Raw genomic sequence first — 20,435 nt, 5'->3', positions numbered from 1 at the left:
GGTTTACATTATAGTTTTCTTGTGTCAGCGTTTTTTTACAACCCTCGAAGCACCACTTTTTGGTATGTCCTTGAACTCTCATAGCGATTCGGCTTGTATCTCCTCAATCGTCTCAAAACACCTTTTTTTCATGGGTCTCTTCAATCTTGGGAAGAGGAAAAAGTCGCAGAGGAACAAATCTGGTGAATATGGTGGCTGAAGTATGCATGATAACCAACAAATTAAAAATGCTGAACAGCTGAAAATGTGAACATACGTCCGACACGGGTACGCATCCCGCGAAATTTGAACATTCACCATATTTTTTGCACGTTTATCAAACTAAATCAATCAATATGCGTGCTAACCTTCAATTTTCAAAATTTTCCTTTGAGCAAACTCTTTTGTTATTATTTTTCAAATATTTCCCAGATACAAGTATTGAATTCATGCTCTTTCACTAGTGAAATTCATTTGAGTTTATCTTCAAAGGAAATAACTCAGTACAAACATTAGTATTTATTAAATAAACAGATGATTTAAGTAACTTTGTTCGAATGGTGTGACTTTTTCAAGATGATTGATCATCTTCAATATTTTTTTATTAACAACAAAAAATAAAACATTTAAAAATAATTGAAAAAATTTATTAATTTACATATTTAAAAAATATTGTTTTAACATCCTCAAATTGTAATAAAGGTCAAAATTAACAAAAGTCTCAAACAAGGTTTTAAGAAAACCTCACCTCCGCAAGTGCGGACTTCCACATAAAACTATTCTGCGCTTCCGCATATTTTTAACGGAAATCTAAGTTTTTTTAATGAAAGAGCGTGCCAGTCTGCGCTGCAAATCTGTTTATAAATTCCGTCTATGAATTAATTAATGATTAGAACTTCGAGAGTCGAGATATATATATATATATATATATATATATATATATATATATATATATATATATATATGGTAAAATGGATTAATAGGGTCTCTCAGTCAAAAAATCAAAAATCAAACTCTGCTTTACTTTGCCAAGCTTTCGCTTCTAATGGGAAGCTTCTTCAGGGCAGTAAAAAACAATAAATTGAAGTTATAAATTGACGTGAAAGTTTTTTGATTTTTTTACTGAGAGACCCTGTTAATCCATTTTATCATACATTTCTCCAGTCGCTAACATTATCCACTTTATATATATTTTTTCCTACTACCTGGATTTTTTTTGACACGTGCCGTCAACCTGTACAAAATTGTCTGAAATGTGGAAAGTAAACTGACAGTAATGACACTGCGAATATTTTCTAGTAGAGCTACACAAGTAAACCTCTCGAGGCAACTTCATTGAAATATTCATATCGTTTTTTTTCCAGGTCGTGAAGATCTATCCCCTCCCAGCAGTTTGAACGGTTTCAGCGCGGATAGCTGCGATGCCAAGAAAAAGAAAGGACCCACACCCCGACAGCAAGAAGAATTATGTCTTGTATGCGGAGACAGGGCTTCTGGGTACCACTATAATGCTCTCACATGCGAAGGATGTAAAGGTGAGAATATTCATCTATTTTTGAAACTTACTTCATATATTTACATAAAAAAAACAACCACCCTCAAAAGTCGAAACTTGGGCGAGTTGAAGATCAACGAGGTCTTACCTTCGACCGTGCAATTCACATCATGAGCTGATACCGCGACGGACATTGAAATCATATTCGACAGACATTTGTTTCCACACATAGGAGTTAGCAAGAGGTCTGGGGAGTATGGTGGTTGAAGCAGAACTTTGACGCCCAACGGGCGGTGATTTGTGAATCGCGCCGGATCGGAATCTGTTGACCAGTGCCGGCTGCGGCTGATGCAATTTCTGGTACATTCAGTCAATTAACTCACAAGAGAAACTGCTGTAAGAGTTTGGCCCGGTTGCAGAAAGTTATAGTAAATTCCACCAGCTGCTGACCACTGTACACTAACTAACCATGGTCTTTTTTTGGTGGGTTTTCGTCTTTGGGAAGTATATGGGTGGCTCATCGGTATCCAACCACTGTCCTGAACGTCTCCTATTGTCGTAGACTTCGTAGAGGATCCACTTTTCATTACACGTGACGATCCGATGTAAAAAAAAGATCGTTTTGGTTGCGCAAAACCAAAGAAAAACCAACCCAGAAACGTGAAAAATTCTTTCGATCGTTCAAATCGTGGGACACCCACTTTAATAGCTGTTTGAGCTTTCCAATATGTTTCAAACCATCAAAAACCGCATGGAAACTTACACCCAGCTCTTTCGCAAATCCCGCGCACCGGTTGTGATGGATCAATCCCAACCAGGGTCCTCAAATTATCCTCCTAAATGACAGTAATATGACTTTCGGAAACAAAGATCAACAGGCGACCTTTTATCGTATGTAACCCATATTTGGAATAACGCAATCGAGAAACATGGAGAATCAAGAGCTGTTGCGCTTGATATTTCCGTGTATGGTCAAACAAGAGTCCAATATATTGCTTTGCTGACGACAGCACACTTGTCTCGTCATTCCATTTACATTCCAGGACATCGGCTACGGAGGCATATTTTAATGAGGACCCAGAGGTGATTTCAAATTGGGGTGAAAGTAACCAGCTTCAATTCAATGCCACAAAAACCCAGGCATCAGTTTTCTCCAAGAAGATAAATGTCTCCGAACCGGATATAATAATGTCAGGTCAGACAATTCTGTTTTCTGCTTCGATAACTTTGTTGGGGGTTAAAATGGACACCAATATGTCTTAGCACAATCACGTCGCTGGAATTACAGAGGATGCTTTCCAAAAGCTTGGAACACTGTTCCGAACTAGAGAACTGTACACAACTCAACAACTTTTGATGCTTTATAAAGCTCACATCAGACTTTCTTAGGAGTATTGTTCTCATGTATGGAGATCCGCCCCCAAACATACCCTGAAGTTGCTGAATTCCATCCAGAAAAGAGCCATCCACCTGATCGGAAACGCTAACATCACATGCAACCTTGATAGCCTGGAACATCGAAGAAAGGTTGGAGATTTGTATCTGTTCTATAGATCCTTTCAAATGAGTTGGCACATTTCATTCCACCAAGAGCAGTACATATCAGAAATACGTGACGGACTGTGGCTGCTCATCCTTTTGAGGTTCAACTCAGTAAACCTCGAACTTCACTGTTCAAAAACTCTTTCATTTGGAGAACTGCGTTTATGTGGAATAAACTTCCTAATAACGTTTTTCCAAATAAATTCAATCTTCAGCGATTCAAATCCAATGTAAATCGCTACTTTCGCACAAGCATCGATCTGAGAGCGCAGTTGAGGATTTTCCTGTAGTGCTTGTGTTTTGTCCTTAAAAAAAAATCCGGGGCTCCTCTTCGAGGCTAAAATCTACGGAACGAAATTTGGCAAACCAACGTCTAACAGTGCGTTCATCAGCACTCTCATTGCCAAATACCGGGTTAATTTTTTTGCTGTTTCGTCAGCGTTTTGGTTCAGCAGCGACATCATTTAGTAGTAATCTGAAAATAGGCAAAAAATTAAAATTTGGAAAAAATGAACAGCATCAATGCATAAAGCACAGCATTCTCTATCGATCAGTACATATCACGACACGGCAGAATAAATATTTCTTGAGATATGGAGCTACAAAAACAAAAACAATTGGGGAATGTTCCTCCTGACGAAAATCAAGTAGTTTTCATAAAAGAGCTCTAAAACAACGCATTATAAACTTATCATTTCAACCTTTCTCTTTAAAAAATTATTTAAATACTTAAAAAAAATGAAATAATGCATTCAACATTTAAAGGGATTCGTTTCTATTTCACTATTTGGCAACATCGGTTATAGCTAATAAAGGACAATGAATATGTTACCTGGATGAAACAAACAAAGATGACATATTTCAGAGGCGTGCTATTCTGTTTACTTATGTTCCGAGTTCCGAGACATTCTGTGACATTTTGTGCATCTAACCTATCTTCCTCTATATAAATAAATAACAAAACAACTGTTGTTTATGTGGCTTGTGGAGGTGGTATTGAACTATAATTTATATTTTGCCTTAATTGTTGATTTATAAAGATAATTTTCCTTTATTAAAGTAGAATATCTAGGTACGTATAAATTATTTCAACTTGATATAGGCGATGTTGTCAATATGTGAATTAGAAACAAATCCCTTCAAAAATAAAATTAAAACCCAACATTTGAAACATCAATTTGAATACTTTTCGAAGTGAATTTGAAAAACTCATGAATTAAACACAACTTTATTTTGTTCAAACTTGCATTTGCTGTAATAACCCAAATTGAGGAACATTCCCCATTGAAGATCTAGTTAAAAAAAGTTCTGGTCAGAAAATTACTATTTATACCAAAAAAAAGTTTCCATGTGCTTTGTTAACAAAAATCATAAATAAATCTATATAAACTCTTGGTCAATATAAATCATTGAAAGCAATAAAAAACTGTGTTCTGACCTATCAGCCTTGAACTGAATTTTACAGAGAAAACAACACACTACTATCTTACGCTGTGCTTGTTGCCTACACAAATGTGAATATCCAAGTGACACATAAATTCATTCAACCTAGTACCGATTGTGAATGAAATTAGAAATTGTTTCAATAAATTTTGAATAAATTACCTCGTCGCAAAGAAAGTGAGTAGGTAGTTCGTTCTTGGGTATGTATCACTCTATTTATATACGACTTTTCGTCCAGTTATTTATCAGATCGTGAACAGAGTGTTGAGATTGATGGTGTGTTGAGTGTTCCCAGAACTATGACCTATGGTGGTCCTCAAGGCAGTGTGCTGGAGCCACTTCTTTTCACTATCTATATGAATAGTCTGCTTTCTTTAAATACCACTGGTCAAACTATCAGTTTCGCCGATGATACTGCCATTTTGTACACTTCTTCAACTTGACAAAATATGAAACAAACCGTTGAAGATGATTTTCCTAAAATTTTGGAATGGTTCCAATTCAATAGATTAACTGTTAATAACCAAAAAACTTGGTACTTACCGTTTACATCTTATATTAGCGGATTACCGAACTTGGGTCCCCTTAAAGTAGGCTTGAATAAACAAATCCCTTCAGCAACATCGGTAAAATACCTTGGTGTCACGATAGATCGACATATGAAGTGTGATTAACATATGAAACAACTTGTCAAAAAGTTAAGAGGGTTTGTTCCGAAATTTAGATATCTCAAAGAATTTATAGATATCAGACAATTAAAAATGATCTAAAAGAACAATTCGTTCATGCCAATCTCAACTCCCTACACTGTAGGTTAATGGGCTGACCCCAATCAGAAAACAACTACTCCCCTGGCTAATACCACGAAGGGCGTTGGATTATATCCGACAGGTGTCAGTGCAGGATTCTTCACTGAAGTTATTCCTGCATATGCTGTTGGCGATACAACTGCAGCAATAGATTTTCAATTATTGGAACACAATTGCAGACCGGTTTCGGGCTGTTTGGCCACTCGTCAGTGCAAGATAGTGTATATCATCAACATAAAGTCGATGATTTCCGATAATTGAAAATCAAATTCCTTCAGAGTATCATTCCTCGAACTAAGCTGAAGCATACAACAAACAACAGGTTTGTCGTCGCCCCATCTGCCTGTGAACAAGGTAACCAACTGCATATCCGAAATTTGCCCAATTCCTCGTATAAGGAAAGAAAACTCTTTACATATAGTCAGGGGGCATACTTGAAGACTGGCTATAAATCAAATCATCTAAAAGAACAATTCGTTCAGGCCAGTCTCAACACCCTACACAGTAGGCTAATGCACCTATCAGAAAACAACTACTCACCTGGCTAATACCACGAAGGGCTTTGGATTATATCCGACAGGTGTCAGTGCAGGATTCTTCACTGAAGTAAAAATGATTTATTTCTCGCTAGTACAATCACAACTTACATACGGAATTTTAGGATGGGAGGGGTGGCAGTGATTGTTTTGCAGAAAACGTAAATGTGGTTCAAAAATGGATTCTAAAACTAATATTTGCCAAAACACGTGATTCTAGAATAGTGATCTCTTATATTAAGAAGCTCAAATCATGGACATCAGACAACTTTTCTGTATGAAAATATTATTACTCATTAAAAATAAAAAATTATATTACAAGTTTATGAACATTCTCATAATACACGAAAAAATTATTATATATTTTTACCCCGTTGTGACAAAATGATTGAACAACGAAGTGCCAATTACCTGGCACCTAGAATATTGAAAAATTTAGGACATTCAAAAATTCCCAACTGAGTGGAATCTCAAGACAGAACGTGATATTTTTAGTAATATGATAAATTGTAAATGAGCATTTGAAAGGAAAAAAAGGGTACCTCCTGATTATGTCTTTTACCGAAGTGTGAAATTTACTCTACATGTGACTTATCAAAAACCCAAATATGATTTTACCTGGATGTGTCACTAGGTTCGTTCCAACCAGCGTCAGAAACAGTTTCTGACAGTCAGGATTCTGCGCAGTAATGTGATTGCGTTCCAACGTGAGTTTCCAACCATTAGTAAACTATCAGTTTTCTGTTCCATCCAAGATTCAAACCTGTTCGAAATCTATCAGAATTGTTTGAGGATTATCTTCTAACCATCAATCTGACGCATGCGTATTCCGTATTACTGTTTCTGTTTTATGTTCAAGCAACTTACAAACAACATAACCTGCAAAAATTGTTATATGTTATGTATTTGCTGGCGCAGGAAAAATTGGGAATTCTTTAAGTGAACCTATAATATGAACATCTTTAATTACACAAATTAATTATTGCGGTGACCTCTCAGTTCCATGTTGATAAGTAAATAGAATAGAGATATAAAATACTGCAACCTTCTTTTACTCTCCAGAAGTACACTTGATTAGATTTATTTTTAAAGAATTGAAGGGGTTATATTTTTATGAGTGACATTCGTTGTGGAATGTTTGAAATAAAAACTGAGTAGAGAAAAGTATCTTCTGTATAATTCAGTGTTCATATAGAAGTACCTATTTGTTTCGAAAGATTTTTTTTCCTTTCGTGTAATTCAATGTTTATATGAAAGTAGCTGTTTCAGGAGGATATTCTTTCAGTTTGTGTCTGAAAGTTACTTCTTTGCATGATCTACACTTCCTTCCTTTCTTTGGAAGATTCCCTCATCCTCCTTTTTTGATTTAAGATGGAGTAGTAGAAAGCCAAAAACTTTCTTTCCCAAATTATTTTTAAAGGTTATGTTGAAATTCGATGCCAAACTTCAGTTGAAGTATCAGCTGTTCCAATCAGAAATTTCAAATTAATCAGAAACCAATATTTACCAGACATGCGCGTTGACAACGATTTACAAACAGTTGGAAATCTGTGACTCAAGGTTGGAACGAACCTACTATATCACGTGCAGGCAGTTTGAACTGCATCTATGATTTTTCTGTTCATTTGTTCTTTTGCATGTGTAACATTGTTTTGTAAGATTTTATTTTATTTCGCAAATAAACATTATTATTATTATGTAATGTTCAAAGTAACCTGTCTTATATATTTGAGAACAGGTAATTTTAATATTCGTTTGATGAATTTGGTCGTGATCAGTATATTTATGGGAATGTTCTATGCGTAAAACGTTTCTCTTTTTCAGGTTTCTTCAGGCGAAGTGTAACGAAAAACGCAGTCTATAAATGCAAATATGGAGCCAACTGCGAGATTGATATGTACATGAGACGGAAATGTCAAGAGTGTCGTTTGAAAAAGTGTCTGGCCGTAGGAATGAGGGCAGAGTGTGTGGTGCCTGAGGTGCAATGCGCTGTCAAACGGAACGAAAAAAAGAAACAGAAGGAAAAAGACAAGCCCAATAGCACTACGAATGGATCTCCGGAAGTGATAAAAATAGAACCAGAGGTAACTATATTCTACTTAGTCAGATATTTAGTTGTTGGTGGGGTCATATTTCAAACAATATATTTGTTTTCCATATCTTGCACAATGGAATATCTGGATTTACAATTTTTATGTTTTCTCACAATATCCCTTTCAGCTTATACAGTGTGACTCATTCAAAATGAAAACAACATACAAAACATCAAATTCCATGAAAAAGTTTTCGTTTTATTTGATGTGAAAATAGAAAAAATATTTGTGAAACTAATTCAATTTTATAACTGTCCTCAAAATTCTGACTAGGTATTCCACTAAATTCAGCTGGTTTCATCGTTAAAAAAGTTATAGATGAATTTTGAAAGGTAATTGAAATGGCCTACAATTATTGCATCAAACATTCCTTACTTGAAACTTTTTTATTATTCAACAGATATCGACGAAAATCTATCTGGACATGGATGAACCGAAACCTGCTGAATCTACTGTTGTGAGAATTTTTATTGAAAGTTCTAAGATTGAATAGGTGATATAATTAGAAAATGGCATATTTGACAAAATGGGTCAGACTTTCGCGGCTGAGGTTTTCAGTGTCATTGTTTTTCGAGTTTGAAAGCCGTGGATTTTTGGAATTTCTTCCTGACGATTCGCTGGCGCGACTGGCTAGCTTCTTCATAGGTTTAACCATCATGGCTTGCTGTCCGATGACTAACTTTTAGGCTTCGTAAAGCGTATTTATGCCTTGTCAGGTAATCAGTTGCATTTGTACCCGTATTTGTCCCTGCACTTGTACCTGTAATTGAACCTGGAACATTAACAATCTTGCTGCCTGTTGTCATTCTGTTCGTTATTCTCGAATTCCTTAAAATGGGGTTCCTTATTCGGTTGAGGTTCACCGCTCTCTTTTGACTAGCCAAAAGAGAGGATTCGTCTCCACTGTAACGGAACGGGCTCGGAGAATATTAGAACCAGAACATCTGGAGAGGGAACTGAAACACCTTGAAGTGACCTTGGGATCGAATGGATACAGTGCCTCCGAGATCAGGATAGCCAATTAAACCGAAGAGCACCACGTTTCAAAAAGCGAAAAAGGATCAGATGGTTACACGCGCATATCTACCGTTTATCCCTAGGGTCACGGACAGAATTGGAAAACTATTGGATTAACACGACATCGAAACAGTCTTCTAACCCACGAGGAAGATACAACGAAGCCTCAATTTGTCTAAAGACAAAAGATACCCATTATCAGCAGCAGGGGTCTATCGCATACCGTGCACTTGTGGGAAGGTATATATCGGATCCATGGGAACAAGACTGAAAAAGCATAAAAGGAACTGCAGACTAGGCCAAGCGGACAAGTCAGCTGTGGCAGAACACGCAATGAGTGAAGGAGACCACATAATTTTGTTTGAAAACACAGAACTAATTGCCCCCAACCAGGGATACTATAGCCGACTGGTACGGGAGGCAATAGAGATCCACAAACACACGAAGAATTTTAACAGGAAAGAAGAAGCGGTGAATCTCAATCGAATATGGAACCCCATTATAACGAATTCGAAAATAATGAACAGAATGACAACAGGCAGCAAGATTGTTAATGTTCCAAGTTCGAGTACAGGTACAAGTACAGGTACAGATACAGGTACCAACACAACTGATTACCGGACAAGGCATAAATATTCTTTACGAACCCTGAAAGTTAGTCATCGGACAGCAAGCCATGATGGTTAAACCTCTGAAGAAGTTAGCCACTCGCGCCAGCGAAACGTCTGGAAGAAATTCCAAAAATCCATGGCTTTCAAACTCGAAAAACAATGACACTGAATGGCATATTTGTTCGAATTTTTAGTTGTAACTTCTTTAATGTCGAGGGCAAAATACTTGAATCCAGTGGTGTGATCAGATATTTTCAATTCACTAATTTGTTTTTGAATCAAAATAAAAGTTGTCCTCGAAAAACAAGATTCACTCAGTCATGAAATTTGATGTTATAGTAGATTTTTCGAATTGACTAATGAAAAAACATCTAATCCGACAAAATATGTTTTCTAAGGGTACTTCCATTTCAAATGGGTCACACTGTCTAATGAACTATATTGTTTTTTGTATGACCTCCAATGTACATCTTTCGCAAGTGAATCAAACAAGAAGGCAAAAAATAATATCTCTAGAAAAATTTGCGCAAAATGTTATGGTATTTATTTTATCTGACCAGTTGCAGTATTGCTGGTGAGAATGGTATTTACAACAAATTTCAATGATAGAAATTGTTGTTATGATCCATTAGTTCAAATGAAATCTAATTTATCTTCGTATCTATCTTCACCTGCAGCAGGAGGTTGCATATCTTAATGAGGTTCTAGAGGTGATTTCGAATTGGAGTGAAAGTAACCAAGTTCAATTAAATGCCACAAAAACCCAGGCATCGGTTTTCTCCAAAGAGATAAAAATCTCCGAACCGGATATAATAATGTCAGGACAGACAAACTTCGATAAGTTTGTTGGGGGTTAAAATGGACACCAATATGTCTTGGCGCAATCGTGTCGCTGGAATTGCGAAGGTTGCTTCTCAAAAGCTTGGAACACTGTTCCAAACCAGAAAACTGTACACACCTCAGCAACTTTTGATGCTTCATAAAGAAGTCTTTGCTTCATGAGACCTTTGGAGTATTGTTCTCATGTATGGAGCTACGCCCCTGAACATACCTTGAAGCTGCTGGATTCAATCCAGGAAAGATTGGAGACCACATGCAACCTTGACAGTCTGGAATATTCAAGAAAGGTCGGAGATGTGTCTCTCTTTCATATATACTTTTAAGGGAGGTGTTCAAGTGACTTGGCTCATCGTTTTGAGGTTCAATTCAGTACACCTTGAACTTCGGAGAACTGCGTTTATGTGGAATAAACTTCCTGAGAATGTTTAAAAAAAAAAATAGTCTCCAGCGATTCAAATCCAATGTGAATGGCTAGTTTTGTCCTGAAAAAAAAATGCCTGAACGGATTTAAACGATTCTCTTGCTTTCAAAAAGCTACATCATCTGTTTCCCCTGTTCTGGTTTGAATTCAACCCAACGTTTTGGTTTATTATTCAACCATAAACAGGGGTGCTTAGTTCGTTTTGGCTATTGTTGAAAAATAATATGTTATGCACATTGAATATCTTTTCTGTCTTCTATTTAATGCACCAATTTACTTTCTGGCTATGGACCATAGCCAAAATGAACTAAGCACCCATGATTATGGTTTAATAATTAAATTTAAACAGTTTTGACTGATCTCTCACCACCAGTTCCATAAAATTGTATCAATATTTATTTGCGATTGATGTACGTATTAGATTTTTTTTGTTGTTTTCAATAAAGATCAATTATTAACGTTTCTCTGTAGACGCTTTTCTTTCAGCTCTCCGAAAATGAGAAAACCATATTCAACGGAGTCAAGCCTATATCACCCGAACAAGAAGAACTCATTCATCGTCTCGTGTATTTCCAGAATGAATATGAACACCCTGCCGAGGAAGACGTTAAACGAATCATGGTAAGTAGAGAAAAAATAGTTTTTTAAAACAATATCAATCCAAGAAAACCAAATCTTGAACACTAAGTAATGTAAAAAGACACACATAATATGTGGATGTTTTATAATGTTTGTATTGTGGTAAATCATGCCCTAAAGAAAATAACGCCGGCCGCCACTGGTAGCCATAAACCAATCGTAACGTAGCTAAGAGCGCGCGAATATACGATGTTCGCTGCCGCTCTAGATACAGCGAGAATAATGCTACCGTTTTCGAAGGAATTCCGGCGAAAGTTTCTGGCGCATTCGATTACGATATATAAACGCTAGCCACGAGCATATCGACACAGTCCATCGGAAATTACAGTGCGGTACGCGAAGCGATCTAGTAAGGCGATAGACATTCGAATAGTAGTTGAAGTTTTAGTTGAAGTGTTTGTTGTATTTAAAGTGAAATAAAGTTAAGTTTGATTATTGTTCAGGGTAATCAATTATTGGTCAACCCACGGGGAAACACGTAACTGTATACTCGTACTGTTGAAATAATATAACCCAATAAGACTGTTAGTTACTTAAAAGCAATATATGAAATTATCTTAATGCAGGAGATTATTGCATGACTGATTTTTTGGCACAGTAACATAGTGAATGTATGTACTAGTTTCGACGACCATAATGCGTTTTAATGAATGATTACGCCTGAAAATGTTTTAACTTTGTTTAAAGAAATGTTTTGAAAGTTATCTTTGAAATATTAAATGTGTTATCAGTGATTTTTTTGCCAGTTCAGTTCTTTGATAAATAGAAAACGTGGCGTCATTTTTAGATTACATTTTGAAGATATGAAACTGTGCGTCGAAATTCTCAGAACAGCTGAACAAGATTAGTTCCGAAAATATCGAGATGAATATAATTTATGGTACGGATTCCTTAAAATGATTATTAATGATTTTGACTTCGTTAATCATAGCATTCTTATACTAATCGACGGCGATAAAGAATATTTATTAACGAATGAGGGATATTCTATGTGGTTTATTGAACAACTTGTATACTTTTAGTAACATTTCAGTTTTTTTTGTTTTTCAAAACTTCGAAAATAATCAGTAAAAGGTTATAAAATAAGTAATTATCAAAATTACCTGTTTTTAAAAATGTTATGTTTTATATGAACTACGACTATTAACTCTTTTTATTTTATTTTCCGTATCCATTATTCAGTATCAGAATCTTGAAAATAAATTTTTAAATATCATGTGTTTTCCAAAAATATAATAAATAAGGAAAATCGGCTAAATTAGAGAAAGTTGCCCATTTTAGAGCCTATTTGAATGACGTTTCAAAATTTAGAAAAAGCCGTGAGTATTCAAAAAGAACCGAAATTCGCCAATTTTGTTTTAATTTCGTTCTGTCATAATTGAAGTAAATATCAAAAAACACAAATCACTTTCTCATTGCCTATTTTCAAGCTACACAAGAGGGTGTTCTGAATTTTAATTCGACGTTTTGTCTTCTAGAAACCATCACCAATTTTAATGTTTTATATGATTCGAAAGAATCACCCGGTGATTCACTCATGTGTCACCGTAATCGTTCGATTACTAATTTTTAAAACCTTATATAAATATGCTTTAAAAATGTGAAATTGTCAATTTTGTCAAATTATCTTTGTAAATAATTCTTGAATCTTGTCAAGCGATTATTATGATACAAAACTGTCATTAGTCTTTGGATTTGTGTGTTATTTTTTCAAACTCATCTTCAACACATGAAAAATTCATCAAATTTTCGTATTATAAAATGTATTTTTAAAATTTATATGATGGAATTCATATCATCGTTCATTGGAGATTGAGATGAATTGTATTGTTACGGTTTTCCCCGTGGGTTTACCAATAATTGACTACACTGAACAATAATCAAACTTAACTTTATTTCACTTAAAATACAACAAATACTTCAACTAAAACTATTATTCGAATGTCTATCGCCGTACTAGATCGCTTCCCGTACCGCACTGTAACTTCCACTTGACTGGGTCGATATGCTCGTGGCTAGCGTTTATATATCGTTATCGAATGCGCTAGAAAATTTCGTCGGAATTCCACCGAAATCGTTAGAATTATTCTCGCTACATCTAGAGCGGCAGCGCTCTTTGCTACGTCACGATTGGTTTTTGGCTACCAGTGGCGGCCGGTATTACTTTTTTCTGGGCATAATTTACAACAGTATGTAAATTTGAAAACATGAAAGGAAAAAATATAAGCAAAAGCATGATTTTAATTATCTATTTTTGTATCCTTTCAATAAATAATCCTGTTGGATTCAAAAAGATCGTTTCAAGAGGCCCAGCTAGTTTCTTTGAAGTTTAGCTATTTACCTACCATAATGAGTTCATGTAAAAAACATATAAGTATTTATGTCAGTGCCCATATTTTGTAATTTTCAAAAAAATATTTATCCTTTGTTGAAGGCGAAAAAAAAACAACGCGGATTACACAAGGTTGCTTCAATGGAAATTCTATCTCTTGTAGTTTCCGAGATATTTTTTTAAGTAAATATATCATTCTATGAGTTGAAGGACACATCCCATTTATGATCTTTCGAATAATTGTATTCTCTTAATCAAACTTCACATACAGATGAACTCACATGGCTTGTTGTACTGCTCTCATCCCACTTGAAGACGAGAAATAATTCTAACGTATCACAATTATAATGCAATTATCAATTCACATTTATTTAATGGTATAAGATCATATAGTCATTCACCACACCCATTCGAATTATTCTCTAATAGCGAATTAAAATTCAAAAACTTTGTACACTGCTATTATTATGTCAATACTTTCAACCAAGCTTGAGGCGAAACAAGAATCTGTGTTTGTGTCGATCATTATTATTCATAATTTTTATGTGCGTTGACAACAAAGTGAGATTCTTTCAGTGTCATAAGACATGCGCCATTTTAGTAAAACTAATATTTAATGAATAGTGTAATTTGCGCTCTAAATGTAATGTGAATATGAACCAATAATATATGTTGGTTTCTGAAGGATAAACTCAAAAACTACTGGACATATTCTTAAAATTCTTTCACCTTCAGAAAGCAACAATATCGGCGGTTTCATTTCCGAAAAACTAAAAACAAAATTGCCTATAAAGGTGAGCTGCGAAAATTATTGATGATACATAAAATAATATACTCGTTACATGTTATAGTACCCATCATTACAGAGAAAAAAAGTCAGCAACGCTACATGTCTAACGCAATAACCGCTTTTCATTCAAATAACACTTCACTGTGAGATTTTCACTGGACAGTTCACAAAATCGCAACACGTGTTTCGCTATAAAATAACTTCATCAAGTGTTTTCAAACTATAAGGATAAAATTTTGATAGTAGGAATCACCGGATCACCGGTAGGCACACATGCCTACCGGTGATCGACGCCGATCACCGATCGGCGTGTGTGCCAGGTCCCGTACCCACGTGTGGTTCACTATTGGAATTTGGACGACCGGTATAAAATCGGCCGTCCAAAATCGGTGTGTGCGCATTTAGCGTAAGGCTAGTTGCACACACACACCGATTTTGGACGGCCGACTTTGTACTGGTCGTCCAAATTCCAATAGTGAACCACATGTGGGAACGGGACCTTGCACACATGCCTACCGATGATCGTCGCCGGTAAAATACCGGTGAGCAGCCGTCCACTGCCACTGTATCGCCGGCAGTACCGGGAAGTAGTGGCGTACATGACTAAATACACTCTTGCATACTCACCGGTTTTTTACCGACCATTCCAGTCTCGAATGCTCGGTGAAATTGTAGTTACTATACATTAACTTCGTTTTGGTAGTGCGTGCTAATTACGACAACAAAGCAACTGATTGTTTGAGCGATAAGAATCCGGTGAGTGTGCAAGCACCCGCTACCAATAAAATATCGACCGATTTTGGACGGCCGATTTTGTACCGGTTGTCCAAATTCCAATAGTGAACCACATGTGGGAACGGGACCTGGCACACACGCCGACCGGTAATCGTCGCCGGTAAAATACCGATGAGCAGCCGTCCACTGCCACTGTATCGCCGGCAGTACCGGGAAGTAGTGGCGTACATGACTAAATACACTCTTGCATACTCACCGGTTTTTTACCGACCATTCCAGTCTCGAATGCTCGGTGAAATTGTAGTTACTATACATTAACTTCGTTTTGGTAGTGCGTGCTAATTACGACAACAAAGCAACTGATTGTTTGAGCGATAAGAATCCGGTGAGTGTGCAAGCACCCGCTACCAATAAAATATCGACCGATTTTGGACGGCCGATTTTGTACCGGTTGTCCAAATTCCAATAGTGAACCACATGTGGGAACGGGACCTGGCACACACGCCGACCGGTAATCGTCGCCGGTAAAATACCGGTGAGCAGCCGTCCACTGCCACTGTATCGCCGGCAGTACCGGGAAGTAGTGGCGTACATGACTAAATACACTCTTGCATACTCACCGGTTTTTTACCGACCATTCCAGTCTCGAATGCTCGGTGAAATTGTAGTTACTATACATTAACTTCGTTTTGGTAGTGCGTGCTAATTACGACAACAAAGCAACTGATTGTTTGAGCGATAAGAATCCGGTGAGTGTGCAAGCACCCGCTACCAATAAAATATCGACCGATTTTGGACGGCCGATTTTGTACCGGTTGTCCAAATTCCAATAGTGAACCACATGTGGGAACGGGACCTGGCACACACGCCGACCGGTAATCGTCGCCGGTAAAATACCGGTGAGCAGCCGTCCACTGCCACTGTATCGCCGGCAGTACCGGGAAGTAGTGGCGTACATTACTAAATACACTCTTGCATACTCACCGGTTTTTTACCGACCATTCCAGTCTCGAATCCTCGGTGAAATTGTAGTTACTACGCATTAACTTCGTTTTGGTAGTGCGTGCTAATTACGACAACAAAGCAACTGATTGTTTTACCGATAAAAATCCGGTGAGTGTGCAAGCACCCACTACCAATAAAATATCGGCCGATTTCATACTGGACGTCCAAAATCGGTGTGTGTGCAACTAGCGTAACGGGACCTGGCAAACATGTGGTTCACTATTGGAATTTGAACGACGGGTATAAAATCGGCCGTCCACAATCGGTGTGTGTGTGCAATTAGCCTAAGCTAGACTCATATTAGGATATCAACAGAATTATTTTTCATATCCTGCCATTATTAAAAGGCATTTTCCTAAGAAATCGACGACAAACATTTTTGTACAAATATTGAAAAACATAACCTATTCTTGACTCTCAGCTTTAAACATGACCTGTTATCACATTCTGATTCAATTGTCAGAATTAGAGTACGTGTTCTCAATGCAAGAAGTCAAGAATTCATATCCTTGTATTTGTAAAATATTAGCTTTTCTAAACTGACTTAGGTCTAGTGGTTCTGATATTAGACTAACATATAAAGTGTGAAGACTATATTTGACTCAGTGAAGGAACTGAAGGTAACCAGACAGTTTGCCTTATTTATAAACATAAATCGAAGTTTAACTTTGCTTCTACTCCTTATGCTACTCGCAATAGCAATTATACCTTTAGACTTCCCATCCCAACTTCGAATTTAATCAAGGATTCCATGTACTATAATGGTGGTAAATTGTTCAATCATTCACCATTAGAAATGAGATCTGCAAATTCAAGAAATATTCATTTCAAAAAGGCGGTGAAGAACCTACTCATTGATAGACCCTATTATAGTTTGGAAGAGTATTTTAGCGAATCCTTTCAACAATATATTAGCAATTTATTCTTTGTTCTATCACTTTATACGTGGTGGTATTTTATCTATACATTTTTAGAACTTTTTTATATTTACATTCATGCTTTTTGGAACTTTTTTATATCTACATTTATACTTTTTTAGTACTTTTTTTATATTAACATTGTATTTCTTGGACTTTGTCAATAAGAAGCAAATCTTCGGACAATAAAGTATATTTTGATTTAATTTGATTGAACCATACGTTTCGAATTAAACGTCTGAGCCTGATTGTCCCCTATTTCGTTACTTTCATCAAATCAACTCCTTTATATTCTATTTAGAAAACTCAATTTCAAGTTTTGGGGACCTGGTGGTATCACTAAAAGTTATTCTAGTTCATCTGCAGATACAGGTGCTTCATTCTATTATTCTTATTTCTGAAACTATCTATTTTTTATATCACTGAAAATATACAAGTAAGATAAACTAGGCCTGGAACTTTGTTCATTCAAGTTCGATAAAATAAAATCAGATGACAATTGTTAATGATTTTGATATTTTTTAAAGTTTTCGTTTAAATTTCTACTATTTATATCCATAGCGGACTGTATCCTGTGAGTATTTGAATAATCATCCATTTTTAGTATGAATATGTGGTGCTGGAAGAGAAGTCTTCTTTTTTTACTGAAATGTATATTTCAACTTGTTAATTTCATTTATCTACATATCACATGTGTGTGTTTCTATCAAGACAAACATTTATATTTTTTCAGAAAAGAAACCATAAAATTACACAAACAACAGCATTGATTCTGAATCAATGAAATTAACATCAATAACCGGTGACAGGATACTATGAAGTGCCAACTCGCATGACATTCAATTTGACTTTAGTCCTTAATTAATGTTAATAGAATGAATAGCCTCGACTCAATGTTACGTTTTGAAAATGAACGTAAAAAAGTTGAAATCATCATAGTGCATCTTTATTTGAAAATCATTTCTCTCTTTTCAGAATCAACCCCTTGAAAGTGAAGATCAGTGTGATGTTCGGTTTAGACATATTACGGAGATCACCATACTGACAGTGCAACTGATTGTGGAGTTTGCAAAGAGGTTACCAGGCTTTGACAAACTGCTCCGAGAAGACCAAATTGCCCTCCTGAAGGTGAAACATTTTTTCTGCATAATATAAAAACCTAAACATAGATTTTCTATACTATAGTTTTTTGCAAAACTGGTTATATTTGACATACAGAAATAGATATTTCAATGATTCTCGTGTGTAACAACCCCAAATATTTGTCTTTGAAAAACTATGCTTACCACAAACTGAGATCAACATCTGTCATCTTCAATATATTGCTCTCTCATTTGTATGTTTCATTATTATCTTTGGTTGAGAAAAGAGACAAAATAAATAAACATAACTCGTGCAATTGAACTTGTGAATCACATTCAAAATATTAGTGTTATTTTTTTCAATTAGGAATATTAAGAAATTATACCTATTATGATAACCTATGTTCGTTTAAGTCATGGTGGAACTTGGACTATGGCCAAAAAAAAGATTCTCCAAAATTGTTGTTCCACAAATAAAAAACAAAGTCAGCCACTTTCTTGTAAAAGCTAAAATTTATATTTACCTAATAAGTTTGTGATGCCCACATCAATCAGATGACTATATATCTTTAATGACATGTTTTTATGAACAAATGAGAAATGAAAAATTCTATGTTTTTTACCACTTTTATTTGTATAAGTTCAATGTAAAAGTTCAAAAATGTTCTTAAAGGACGAAACTGTAGTAACTCTAGTTACAAATAAAAGTGGTAAAAAACATATTTTCATTTCTTATTATTCATGGTGATCTCCTACCACAAAGTAACGGCTACATCCATCTGTGATATAATTGGGTCTTTGATTTTATTCAAATGACTGTCAACATTGAAATCTTTGTCAATCAATAATCCTAAATATTTATGCTTTTCAAGTAGATTCATTAGTTCGTACTTGGACATTCAGTTTGATATATACATGAAACTCGTTTTATCATCTCCCGATTATGGTAAGTGTGATAGCAGAATGTGCGTCGAGAGACAGTTTTTTTGTTCTGGTATAGGTATAGTGTGTTCAATTGATTTAGTTTTCGCCAAAAATTCCAATACTATCTGCTTCATTATCGTTCTTTTTTTTTTGTTTGAAGATCATGTATACTGTTACTTGAAAAATTAGAGTCATGTAGCCATTTTTCAATCATTTCCACATGATCATTTATACAATCATAATCGGTTATTACGCCATATAAGGGACCACCGATATTCGGTCATAAAAACCGATAGTCCTAATAAGCGGCGACATTTTCAGTGAATATACAAATTTCCCTTGCTCATAATTTCACATATTGTAATAATAGTCCAGTCATATTAGATGTTTCATCTCGAAATGAGAGAAAATAAGCTGTAGACTCTTACACACCTTCATTTTGGTATTCTAAAAGTTGTCTCTAAAGTCTCATATAATCTCGTGTCTGCGCCGGAAGTTATTCAAGGTCAAAGGACACAAAAATCAGTTTTTCGGGATAATTTCGGCATACAATTTGCGACAAATTTTGTTTGAAAATTTTATTCATATGCCTGACCTTTTTTTAGATATAGGGCGGATTACGCGCAGCGCTCAGCCATACTCTCTGTAATGCAAGGTCAACTGTGAATCTCTGTGAATAATATCTTGTATAAAGTTGTAAAATTGATGAAATATAAAAAAATTGTATTATTTATTAGTCAATAAATTAAAATTATTAACAGGTTACATATGAGATAACTCTTAAGGTGTATATGGGTTTACAGCTAATTATTTCTCATTACGAGGTTAACCTCTACATTTTTTTGTTTATGTGACGGGACTATAAGAATATTAAAAATAAAAGAAGAAACAGAAGTAGTGTTTACAATATTTATTGTATCTATAAATGTATAAAATGTAATAAAAAACAACAAGGGATTTACATGTAGATGCCTATTGTAAAATATTCATAAAATACTGAATTTCACTTTTTTTGGAACATTTATGTTGAGCATCCGAATTTTATTAGTATATTGTCATAATTTCCCTTCAAGTACTCACTAACAGACTGATAAAACCTTCTGACCATTTACTCTCTGCACTTGGTCTGCACATTTTGTTTCCCAAAATTACAACACACTCTGAATGCTTGTTATTGTTCACATTTATGATGATTCATTATCTGTTGACTTTTGGGCACTACAAT

General features: G+C 35.5%; 1 protein-coding gene across 7 annotated transcripts in view; it reads left to right on the top strand.

The window, feature by feature from the left end:
* EcR (Ecdysone receptor) overlaps positions 1-20,435 on the top strand; it is a 494,390-nt gene that overhangs the window by 465,008 nt on the left and 8,947 nt on the right. For 5 of the 7 annotated variants that reach the window (XM_074175641.1, XM_074175642.1, XM_074175643.1 and 2 more), the window contains 4 exons: positions 1,344-1,514; positions 7,629-7,888; positions 11,258-11,407; positions 18,180-18,332. In XM_074175641.1, the coding sequence (XP_074031742.1) occupies positions 1,344-1,514; positions 7,629-7,888; positions 11,258-11,407; positions 18,180-18,332 (734 nt within the window). The remainder of the gene's footprint in view (positions 1-1,343; positions 1,515-7,628; positions 7,889-11,257; positions 11,408-18,179; positions 18,333-20,435) is intronic. The other 2 variants (XM_074175644.1, XM_023164779.2) reach the window with 1 other exon arrangement.

The sequence above is a fragment of the Leptinotarsa decemlineata genome, unplaced genomic scaffold, assembly GCF_025532065.1.
Source record: "Leptinotarsa decemlineata unplaced genomic scaffold, Ldec_3_MD MMD2_tig00001064_RagTag_RagTag, whole genome shotgun sequence".
In the NCBI taxonomy this organism is placed as follows: Eukaryota; Metazoa; Arthropoda; class Insecta; order Coleoptera; family Chrysomelidae; genus Leptinotarsa; species Leptinotarsa decemlineata.
Note: the sequence above shows the minus strand (reverse complement) of the source record. Positions and strands in the feature narration are given on the sequence as shown.